Source organism: Amblyraja radiata, chromosome 15 (genome assembly GCF_010909765.2).
Source record: "Amblyraja radiata isolate CabotCenter1 chromosome 15, sAmbRad1.1.pri, whole genome shotgun sequence".
Classification (NCBI taxonomy): Eukaryota; Metazoa; Chordata; class Chondrichthyes; order Rajiformes; family Rajidae; genus Amblyraja; species Amblyraja radiata.
The window spans coordinates 17754836-17767172 of NC_045970.1; the positions used below are offsets into that span (position 1 = coordinate 17754836).

Here is a 12337-nt window from a genome sequence, read left to right on the forward strand (position 1 = left end):
GGGATGCTGAGTGAGGGGGAGAGAGAGAGAGAGAGTGCCTTTTTACTTCAACCCAAACCCCCCAAACAACCATTTGCAGGCAGTGCCTTTTTACTTCAAATCAACCATATTTTTATTTTCAAACCACATTAAGGGCACTCACAGTTGAGTAAACATGTGTTCAGTGTTATTCAGAGGTCAGAGAGACGTGACCTCCATCTTGCAGAGACTGAGTGAGGTACACCACTTCCTGGTTTTATAGTCCCTCCCCCTCCCTCCAGCAGGGGCAGCAGAGAATGGTGATTTTAAAAAAATCATTAATATCTCTCTGATTTTTCATCGATGGGAAAAATCCTCCGGTCCCGAAAGGCGGAGGGGGGCTCTGAGTGATGTGACCAAAAATGACTGCCGTAGGTGGCGGCGTTCTCTCGGAAATCGCAGCACAGTGGGCCAAAAGCGGTCAAGATCAGACTTTTAGTAATATAGATTATTGTCTGGATTTACAATATATATTTTGTCTGGATTTAAGGGGTGGGCGGACCATCAGTTGCGGGAAGAAATATTGTGTTTTTGTGTTTGGGATGTTTTTTCTCAGGGTGTAGATGAAATGTAACAATACAAGACACTGAATTTTTAATGTATAAAATTTATTGCCAAAATTTTTTTGCAAAATTTGAAAGTATAAAATGCAATTTTTAAATACAATTCCAATACTTGATGTAAATATTTAAAAGCAGAAATAAAGGCTTATGCAATTGGACTTTGCATCTTCACAATCAACATACTGCTCATCAAATGATATTAGCTTTAGATTTAACCCTTCCCTACTAATTTCTAAATCAAACTTCATACTTTTCAAAACTCCAGCATAGCATGAATATATTCTTATTTTCCTCAAATAACTGGCTACCTAAGTACCTTACTAAAGAAAATATGCAAGATAACAAGTTCACCAATTATTCTCCAATGAAAAGGACAAAAAAAAAAATCTGAAAACCGATTGATTCATCGATTATATAATTTCAGCAATGTACATACGTATAGGATAAGATTGCATTTGGGATTTTCTATTTTCTTGATCTGGTTATGCGCCCTGTTGGCTGAACAATTTGGGGTGAGATCGAAAGCACCTTTCTTGCAGCTGATCTACCAGTTTTGCTGCATTGGCTTGTTTCCTTTTTGGTCACCAGTTCTGTGAAGGTAAAGGAAACAAAGTATGTTACTTAAAGCCCAAATTTTAAAATACCAGTGCTATACATTAAAATCTAAATATAACTATATTACTAAAACTCTGTTCTTGACCATTTTCGGCTTTGTGCTGCGGTTTCCGAGAGTACGCCGCCACCTACGGCCGTCATTTTGGGCCGCCTCGCTCAGAGCCCCCCTCCGCCGCGTGTGTGCCGAGGATTTTTCCCGTCGATTAAAATTGAGAGATATTAATGTTTTTACAACATTCCCCATTCTCTCTGCTGCCCCCACTGGAGGGGGGGAGGGACTATAAAACCAGGAAGTGGTGTGCCTCAATCAGTCTCTGCAAGTGGCGTGCCTCAATCAGTCTCTGCAAGTGGTGTGCCTCAATCAGTCTCTGCAAGTGGTGTGCCTCAATCAGAGCTTTAAATGACACTGACAAATGTCTACAGCACTGTGAGTACCCTTAATTTGATTTGAAAATGAAAATATGGTTAGAGGTAAAAAAGCACTGCCTGCAAATAGTTGTTTGGGTTGAAGTAAAAAGGCACTCTCTCTCTCTCTCTCCCCCCCTCCCTTTCCTCTCCTCTCCCCCCTCCCTTTCCTCTCCTCTCCCCCCTCTCCCTCTCCCCTCCCACCCCCTTTCTCTCTCTCTCCTCCCCTCCATTAGCGTGAGTGCGGGGGTAGTTAGTGTGTGACGCTGCATGCCACCTCCCCCCCAGAACCACACGTTGGGGGGACAGACCCAACGGGTCTGCACTTGGTCTAGTTGTTTATTATAAATAATCATCTGGGGAAGAGTGTTTGTACTATTTAGAAGTAATATTAAATCTTAAATACACATACAAAGAAAACCAAGGTATCATATTCCAATGTAGAAATAAAGAACTGCAGTTGCTAGCAAATGCACAAAAGGACACAAATTGTTGGATTAACTCAGCGGGTCAGGCAGCAGCCCTGGACTATATGGATAGGTGACGTGGATAGAGACTTTTCTTCAGACTGATTGTGGCGGATTGGGGGGGGGGAAAGAAAGCAGGAAAAGGAGAGGCAGGACAATGCATGGCAGGTCGACCCTCGCCCTCACCTCGGGAAATCCAACCATTCAGCTGTGCTGCTTCTTCCATCACATAGGCAGAAACTGAAAAGCACACCCCTAGTAGTGAGGACTGCATAATCTGGTCAGGGGAGGCAGAGGAACTCTGGGACTGTTTGGTGTCAGTAGACTGGGCAATGTTCAAGGACTGGCAACGGACCTGAATGAATACGCCAGTGTATTCATAAGAAAATGTGTGGAGGAGTGGGTTCCAACGAAAACCATCCATGTGTTTCCCAACCAGAAGCATCTGATGAACCAGGTGATCCGCATTCTTCTGATGAACAGATCCCAGGCATTTATATCTGGCAACGCTGAGGATATGTCCAGATATGACCTTGATAAGGCCATCAAAAGGGCTGAAAGGGACTTTTGCTCTAAGCTGGAGGATGAGGCAGATGTTTGGCAACTGTGGCAGGGCTTGAATGCCATCACTTTCTCCAAGCTCAATGTGTTCTACGCACCCTTTGATAGGGAAAACAGCAATGTGCCTTCCCAAGCCCTCATTACCCCGATTGTATTACAATCAGTCACAGAAGCCAGCTCAAGAATATCCTTCGGGGAGCAAACTCTTATAGATCGTCTGAACCTGATGGGAAGCCTGGTTGTGTTCTTAAAACTTATGCAGACCAAAAGGCTGGAGCTTTTGCGGACATCTTCAACCTCATTACCGGCTTCGCAGGTTCCAACCAGCTTTAAGACGGTATCAAGAATACCAGTGCCCAAGAAAAGCAAGGAGACACGCCTCAATAACTATCGACCAGTAGAGAGGTTGGTTATGGTGCATATCAACTCCTACCTCAACAAGAATCTCGACCCATTAAAAATGTACATACTGCCACAATAGGTCAACAGAGGGTGCAATCTCACTGTACACTGGATCATTTGGACAATAAATATGCTGTTGTTTATAGACTATAGCTCGGTGTTCAATACTATCAACCCATCCAAGCTGGTTATCAAGCTTACGGAACTGCGTCGCTGCGCATCCTTCTGCAACTGGATCTTTGTTTTTCTGTTCAACAGACCACAGTCTGATTTGGCAGCAACACTTCGTCCTTGACAGTCATCAACACCCCAAGGCTGTGTGCTCAGCCCCCTGCTCTACTCACTCTACACCCACGACTGTGTGGCACAGTGCGAACTCCATCTTCAAATTCGCCAACAAAGTTGGACGAATTACACCGCTGGGGATGTGCACACATTCTCGGTGACCGAGCACGACGCGAGGAGGGCTCTGACGCGTGTGAACACGAGGAAAGCTGTAGGCCCAGATGGTATATCTGGGTGAGTACTAAATTCTTGTGCTACTCAGCTTGCTTCAGTTCTCATCACAATATTCAACCTCTCCCTGGCCAAGTCCGTTGTCCCTGCCTGCTTCAAAAGATCCACCATTACACCAGTGCCTAAGAATGCCTCTCCAGCTTGCATCAGCTCGGTAGTCATGAAATGCTTCGAGAGGCTGATTAGAATCACATCTGTGCCTTCCTCCCTCGCACCATGTACCCGCTGCAGTTCGCATATCGTCCGAACAGATCGACAGATTATTTGGTCTCCCAGGTTCCGCACACCACTCTCTCTCACCTTGACAGCCAGAATGGGGGCTATGTGAGGATGCTGTTCATTGATTTCAGTTCAGCTTTTGATACCATAGTCCCCACCAGATTTGCTGAGAAGCTGCTGGAACTGGGGCTGAACACTCCCCTATGTGCCTGGGTCCTGGACTTTCACACCGCAGGCCCCAGGTGGTCAAGATGGGGAGACATACCACCAACCCCCTCACCCTGAACACAGGATCCCCCCAGGGTTGCGTCCTTAGCCCCCTACTGTACTCCCTGTACACACATGACTGTGTGGCCAGGTTCATCTCCAACTCCATCATTAAGATTGCTGAAGACACTGTGGTGGTGGGCCTGATCTCCGATAACAATGAGAAGGCCTACCAGGAGGGGGCGGCTGATCTGGCACTCTGGTGTCAGGACAACAGCCTCCTCTTGAATGTCACAAAAACTAAGGAGTTGATTGTGGAGTTTAGAAGGGCTCAACATCCAAGGAAGTACACGCCACTGGAGATGAATGGGACTACTGTGGATAAGGCGAGCAGCTTTAAATACCTGGGAGTTCACATCACAGAGAAACTGACATGGACAACACACACTGCTGCACTGGTGAGTAAGGCAAGGCAGCGCCTTTACCATCTCAGACAGCTGAGGAAATTCATGTCTCTCTGAAGATCCTACTACTCTGGGGCTGTAGAAAGCATCTTGTCTGGCAACATCTCAATCTGGTTTGGGAACAGCTCTGCCCAGGACAGGAAGGCTCTGCAGAGAGTAGTACGTTCAGCCAAACGCACTATGGGAACAACACTCTTCCCCCTGCAGGACCTATACACCAGGAGGTGCAGATCCAGAGCCAGCAACATAATGAGGGACCCCTACCACCCCAGCAACAGACTGTTCCAGTTGCTACGGCCAGGCAAATGCCTCCACTGTCACGCTGTGAAAACAGAGAGGATGAGACGGAGTTTCTTCCCACGGGCCATCAGGACTGTAAACTCTTATCTCACCAGGGACTAATTTACTGTTGTGTTGTGTCTTTTAATTTTTTTCTTCTCTAAAATGTAAATACTGGTTCTGTTCTATTCTGTTCTGTTGTTTTTGCACAATCCACAGGCATTGCCACTTTCATTTCACTGCACATCTTGTATGTGTATGTGACAAATAAACTTGACTTGACGATGAGTCAGAGTTTAGAAGTGAGATTGATAGACTGACCAAATGTGCCAGCACAACAACCCGGCTCGCATTGTCAGTAAGACCAAGGAACTGATTGTGGACTTTGGAAGTGGATGGATGAGGACCCCCCCCCAAACCAGCCGATATCAATGGGACAATGGTGGAGCGAGTCAAAAGCTTCAAATTCCTGGGCATGCATATTTCAGAAGATCTTTCCTGGACCCAGCACGGTGATGCAATTATAAAGAAAGCCCATAAACTCTTCTATTTCCTTTGAAAGTTGCAGAGATTTGGTATGTCAGAGAGGGCTGACTTCCACAGGTGTACAGTAGAGAGCATATTGACTGGTTGCATCATGCCTGGTTCGGTAACTTGAATGCCCAGGAGCGAACACTGCCCAGTCCATCACTGGTTCTGACCTCTCCACCTAAGGGATTTACAGGAATTGTTGCCTCAAAAAGTCAGCCTGCAATAGAGACCCACACTATCCTGGCCACACACTCATTTCTCTCCTGCCATCGGGAAGAAGATATAGGAGCCTAAAAATGGTAACTCCCATCATTGTTCTATCTGGGACATCCATATATGTCTATATTCTATGCTATTATCAATTTATTATTACTATATATATATATTACTAAAACTCTCATCTCGTGTGTGTGTGTGTGTGTGTGTGTGTGTGTGTGTGTGTGTGTGTGTGTGTGTGTGTGTGTGTATATATATATATATAAAATCACATCTGCTCGAAAAAACGATGCTCTAACGCTAAAATGTTTTACATATTCCTGTAGAGATTTATCCCATGAAGACAAAAATCGCCTTATCTGAAAAATTCATGCATTATTTCTCGAGTTATTAATCAAAATGTTCAAAAATCTCAAATAACTTAGAAAATAAAATTGCTGGTTTTGGCTGATGACATGACGTCACAATGTCTGCACACTGTGTTCACGCGCTGCAAGTGATGTTGCCCGGCAGCGCCGCTCGCCCGGCTCCCCTCCTCCTCTCCCTTTCCCCCCCCCTCTCTCTCTCTCTCTCTCTCTGCCTTCTCTACCACCCCTCCCTCTCCAGACACGAGTTGGGGGTTATGTGTGAGTGGATAGGCCGGGGATGGGGTAAAAGGAGCAAATTAATAATATCAAGGATATGGGTGTGTGTGCGCGCGCCGGAAACTCCACCAAAACGGTACATGATAGCGCTACAATTTTTGGCCCACCATCCTCACCATTGTCTTGCGATGCCCATTAGCCAAGTTTCGTTCAGATTGATGTTATAGTTTACAAGTTATTGACATTTAAAACTTACATTAACTTTATACAGCACCCCACTTGCCGGCTGCGCCTGCACAGTTGGGGCAGAGTTCCCGTGCACGTCACAACAAGGATCTCTGGCGTCACAACGGGAACCCATCAGCCGCGCCTGCGCAGTTGGGGCCTTTGTTGAGTTTCAGATCGGCATTTTTTTTTCCCCCTTTCACGTGTACTTCCCTGGCCTCACAAAGGGGACCCAATGGGTGCACGGGTAAATTTTGTTCTATTCTACAAATGCCTCCACGGGTGCTCTATTCACTTTACTACTTTTAAGTTAATTTCTGCCGGCACAACTTTGAACGCAGCAGTCGCACCTGCGCAGTGCGCGCCCATCAGCCGTGCATGAGCAGTTTGGTAGAATATTGAGTTGGGGGAACGGGACCCAACTCTTGGTCTAGTATGACAACACTGTCAATTCCCTTATTTTTAATTACATTACAAACATTCTACAGGCAGAAGCAATATATCCTTACCTTTTTTTGCTTTCTTAGGTACATCAGCGGTAGTTTCTGCAACAGCAAGTTTGCTTCGTAAGGTTCTTTTTGAAGGATGTACAGATACTTGTGTAAGCAATCCACTGGTCAGTGGTTGAAGCAATTCTTGATCAATTTCAGTAATTTCACGTGATTTTTTTGCTCTTGTAACTCTTCTAGCGATATGCGAAGATTCCATTGATATACCAGTCTCTTGTGGAACATTCTCATCATTATCTGTTTGGCCCTGAAGATTAGTTCTTCCCCTTTTATTTATTACTTGATTTTTTCCTGCAGGAGCAGCTGAAAGCACAGCAGTTTCTTTGATATAGTTTTGCCCTCTCTTGGCTCTCTTTTCAACTTTGTTAACTGAACTCTCCAACTGCTTATTTTCAGTTGGACCTATTATTAACTCTTGATTGATTTCAGCTGAAGTGTTTTTATTAATCATTCCACGACCGCTCTTTCCGGGAATCTCAACGGGATCAACCGTTTTGCTGATTTCTAGCCCTTCCTTTGCAACTTCCTTCACAATTTTTCTTTTACTACGTTTAACAATAGTCACCCCAGGCGGCTTTCCATTAACCAATTCTGTTATCTGGCCATCCGCAACCTGAAGAAATTCTTTTGAAGTTCCATTGGAGACATTCGATCCTTCTACAATTTCCTCTTCAATAATTGGAACAAAACATGGCACTTCCAGTTCTGTTGTGATATCTTTTTTAGAGTTTCCTTTCTTCGCGTTTCTCTTTGGCCGAGCATTTTCTTTATTTACAGGAAATAATATTGAATCTGTTTTTTTGGTGTCAGTTGTTACTTCTGATACAGCTGCAACTGTCTTACCAACTCTGCCTTTACTCGAGAATCTAGTCGGTCGGACAGCTTCAATCTCATCTGAATTATTGACCACCTTGCTGCAATCAAAAGTGACATTCAAATGGGCTTTCCGTTCTCTGACAGAATCACCTTCAATATCAGACAAACAAACAGGAGTTTCTTTAGCTAAATTCTTTCCTCGCTGACGACCTTTAGCTTTGACCTTTTCATTGGCTGGTTCATTTTTATTTGTAGTATCCAACTGTACATCAGCTATGCTCACAGTTAGCTGCTGGTCAGTTTGTTCCTCGATTTTAGTCAGCAATTTCTTTGCTTGCTTGCCTCTTCCCCTTGTCCTTGATGATGGCACACTTTCCTCTTCAATCAACACATGTTTTTGTTGTCTGCCAGAATGCATCTCTACTGGAACACATGGTCCTTTAGCTGCCTTTAACTTCTGCTCCATTACGTTTCTTCTCAACTTTCTTGTACAAGGTAATTCTTTTACATTTTCTTCGTCATTTTGAGTTATTTTCTGTCCAACCTTCTTTCTCAGCAATCTTTTTATTGGTGACGGTGATTCTTTCAGCGCAGCCGTATGCAGTTTAGTCTCCATTTCATCCCTTCTCATTTCTTCACCATTGCTTTTCTCTTTTTTTATCAACTGTGATTTAAGACACACATTGGTTTCTTTTAGTTTTGAGCTCTCGTTTGGCTGTTCACCAGATTCATGGAATTTGTTTACATCAATAACGATATTCTTTCTTCTACATGATCGTTTAGATACCTCTCTTCCATTGGACATCCCTTGTGATGTCTCTACTGCACAGTCTGGTACTTTGGAAGATGTCAGATTAGAAATCATTTTCCTTGTTAGAGTTTCATCCGGTACTTCCTTTCTTCGCAATCTCTTTACTGGAGCAGATTCCTGTTTAAAATCTTCTGAAAGCAATTCTTCAAAGACTCTCTTTTGTCTTGTTGATCTAAATGTGGAGCCAGCCAAGTTTATCATTTTAGGTACTTCCACATTTTCAGACTTTGCTTCCTCTGTCACAGAGCCCTGAGGGAGAGATATTGCTTTGCTACTTTTTTCCTGATTTGTTGCACTAATTTGCAAACTATTGGATTCCGTTACTTCAACTCGTGTGCAGCAAGCTGCCTTTTTCCTCGTGTTTGTTATTTTAGGTGATTTCTGTATCTCCATTTCTTCAGTATTGATATTCTTTTTGCGTCGTGGTCTTCCTATTGCAATGGGTGCGTTTACATCTTTAACTGTAAGATCTATAACTTCTGCAACTTCGATGGATGTTTTTGTCAATTGTTTATTGTTCATAACTTCAGTTTCAACATCTTTCTTTTGTGCTAACTTTTCCAAAGGAGAGTTAACTAGCTCATCAACATGTCCGAACTGTGCTCCCTTCTTACTTTGTGAGGCCTTTGCAACAGAAGTAGCTTCTTCTACTCCAGTAGCTTTGTAATTTTTTGTTGTTTTATTCCTTTGTGGTCTCTTTCTTGGAGGTAAGGGCATCACCTCTTCAATTTCAGCCATTAAAATCTGTCCCTCGCTTGTAGCCAAAGTAGTTGGACTTCTTATTTCAACACCTTGATCACGTTTCATTTCATTGTCTTTTAATGATTTTCTTTCTGGTGAAGCCTGTTCTTTTATTTCATGATTTTTACCATCTTGACACTGCAGGGTTGGTGTGATTTTACCAGCTGTAAATAATTCTTTGGCATTCTTCCTCCCTTGCAATGATTTGGTTACTGGGGAATCTAGATTGTCCATTTCCTTGATTTTTTTATCTGGCGATCCATTCTTGCTCATTATGGGGCTCATTGTTGTCGATTCAGGCACTTCCATTTCAACATTGGGAACATTTGGAATGACATAATTTTCTTTTGGTGATCTCCCTTTCTGTGCATTGAACATAATTACTTCCCCAGTTTGCTTGCAGGAAGATAGTTTCTTGCCTGGTGTAGTTTTGCTTGGCATAAATAATATTTTTGAATCAACATCTGGGATTTTCTTCTCTAAAGACGTCTTTGTTAAGTTCATTTCACTTACTTCCTCAGTACCATTCTTGGCTGGTGTATTTTTTATTGATTCTTTGCCACCTGTGACTTTTATTTTACTTTCTTTTAATGATTTATTTGCTGGTGAAACTTGGGTGCTTATTAAAGACTGTTCATCTTTACATTCTAAAAATAAAAATAATAAGAAAATTACAATCATTTAACAACCTTAATAATACAAAACATCTTACAGTCAATTATTTTTTAGTGTAGTCATCACTGTAATAAAGAATGTGCTGGAAGAGTTGTACAGAGCAAGACCACGCACAGCAATGATAATGAAAAACATTACACTGTTTTAAAATGCCATGTGGAAGATGACTATTGATCAGGAACAAAAGTCTTCTGTCTTTCAAATAGAATCATAAATTCTTCGAGGACAGCTGAGAGGAAGGGCAGGGCTTAGCATTAAGGAGTAAGTTATGGAAATGGTGCCCGTTTGAATGTTGTTCTGAAATACTGAACTAAATTTTGTATTCATGTCCCTTAAGCATGAAGGAAAATAATCCTACAGGCCCTCGACAAGGAAGAGTACTACCATTCAGCACAAATATCTATTTTTCAAATTGTAATTTTATCATATTTTTATTCCAAATTCTATTTAAATTACGTTATTCAACTTTTTTAACATTAGTTCCTCCTATTCCTGACATCCCAGATACAGATTTTTTCCCCTCAGATTCCACAAAGGAACATTTAGACATATCACAATTTAACTGTACCTATTAGATTACCAGCGGTCAGCAACTTTTCAACTATATATTATGATTATGAACTGCAATGATCAAAACAATACAAAACAATGTTGTACCCATCTGTGATCTTATATTCTGTGCACATAGATGCTTATTCAAACCAACACTTTAGTCTCAAAAGCTGATAATACCAGACCCATGAACTCCTGACCTACTGATCAGTAACCCTAATGCAAATAGAAATTGAAAAAAAAATTGACAGACATCAAAAACAAATTTAGACCACTATCATCAACTGTTGGGTTTTTTTTGTAAACCAGCAACTGCATTTCCTGGTCTACTACCTACAACTTCCAGTAGGTTTGTAGGGAGATTTGGTGTAGAATAAAAATACATTGAGCCAAATTTTCCATTTACAGAAGATGTCTAAACTAGCAGCTCTTGCAAATATCTAGGGGTATAAAATTAATGTGTTGGATTAGGAAGCATTTTTTAACTCTAGGGGAGAAATTTGGTGCCTTGTCATCTTCAACCATTTCAAATTTTGATAAGCATTTAGTTCTCATATCTTTAAAGAACACTAATATTTTCAGAACATTTCGTAGTAGATTACAATAACAACATCATTCTCCTTGCTGTTTTCAATCAATACTAAAAAGTAATTTTCTAGATTTTGACCACATACACTAAAATTATACCATGACATAAGAAATAAATAACAGTTTGACAAATGAGAGGCAGTTACTGCTCCAAATGGCCTGTTCAGATATTTTAGAACAATTAGGCTACAAATCTCAATTGATTTTAAGGTACATTATCTAAATGTCTTTGTCCATCAGCACATATTTGGATTTGTTCTTTGATCACAGCACTTTTTTCCCTAGAATTGAATAAGGTAGAGACATTCCGATGATGTTCCTATAACCAATGAGCTATTTAAAAAATACAATGGACAGCAAGAAAATGTGTTTTGGTCAAATATCCAGCAATAGGGAGCTCAGGAAAAACTGCTGAGTGAAAGAAAGATACTTTGCCATGAAAATTATTTTGCCCTCTCAAGTGAACAAGTTTAAAAAACTTGCCAGAAACACAATAGAGGCATTACAATTTAATGACATACCGGTTATTTCCGTCTGTGGAAAATCAATAAGGCCATTGTCTGCAAATGTTTGTGAAGTTTCAACTTGAAGGGATCCTTGTATACACTCTTCTTGATAAGGTGAAGGTATACTTTTGGCTCGAACGCCACTTGTCCTTGTCACCTGGAACACAAAAGTATACATCTTTAGTACATAATGACAGGTATTACACAATTTGTTCCCTATATAAATTGGGGTTCTCCGCGCAATTTTAATGAAACGGCAAAGCAGCACCAGTGATAATAAATATCCCACTATATTTAAATGAGAGCAGAGCATCTTAACAGCCTGCTCTGGCAAATTCTTAATTTTTAAATGATATATAGGCAAAAATAACTTACATTTACTAATCTAAAATCACCTGTATTGAGGACGGAGAGGAAGAGAGCAAGGCACCACCTCAGTAGTAGAATGCAATCTACACACTGGTCCCACTATACGACATTTAATGTTTCATGTTGATGCCCAACAGTCAAGTAGCAAATGAAATTTATTACACGCTGTATTTACAAAACTGCAGAAGTAGTTCCGAAATGAGTCACTCCCCACTATTCCTCTATGTCAAACCAGCAACAGGCTTTTGCAGCTCCAAATCACTAAGCAGGTCAATATAGGATTGCAATGTGGCTCGTGAACAATTGAGATGAATTAGTCTAAACAATATTTGCTCTACTAATTGATAGTGATTGCATAGAAACATAGAAAATAGGTGCAGGAGTAGGCCATTCGGCCCTTCGAGCCTGCACCGCCATTCAATATGATCATGGCTGATCATCCAACTCAGTGTCCCGTACCTGCCTTCTCTCCATACCCCCTGATCCCTTTAGCCACAA

At 41.7% G+C, this 12337-nt stretch overlaps 1 protein-coding gene across 6 annotated transcripts in view; it reads right to left on the bottom strand.

Annotated features, from left to right (window-relative positions):
• Positions 1–605: 605 nt before the first annotated feature.
• Positions 606–12337, bottom strand: part of mki67 (marker of proliferation Ki-67) — a 46718-nt gene continuing 34986 nt past the window's right edge. For all 6 annotated transcript variants that reach the window (XM_033033686.1, XM_033033689.1, XM_033033688.1 and 3 more), the window contains 3 exons: positions 11486–11627; positions 6782–9796; positions 606–1171 (listed from right to left, as the gene is read on the bottom strand). In XM_033033686.1, the coding sequence (XP_032889577.1) occupies positions 1047–1171; positions 6782–9796; positions 11486–11627 (3282 nt within the window). In that variant the 3' untranslated portion in view covers positions 606–1046. The remainder of the gene's footprint in view (positions 1172–6781; positions 9797–11485; positions 11628–12337) is intronic.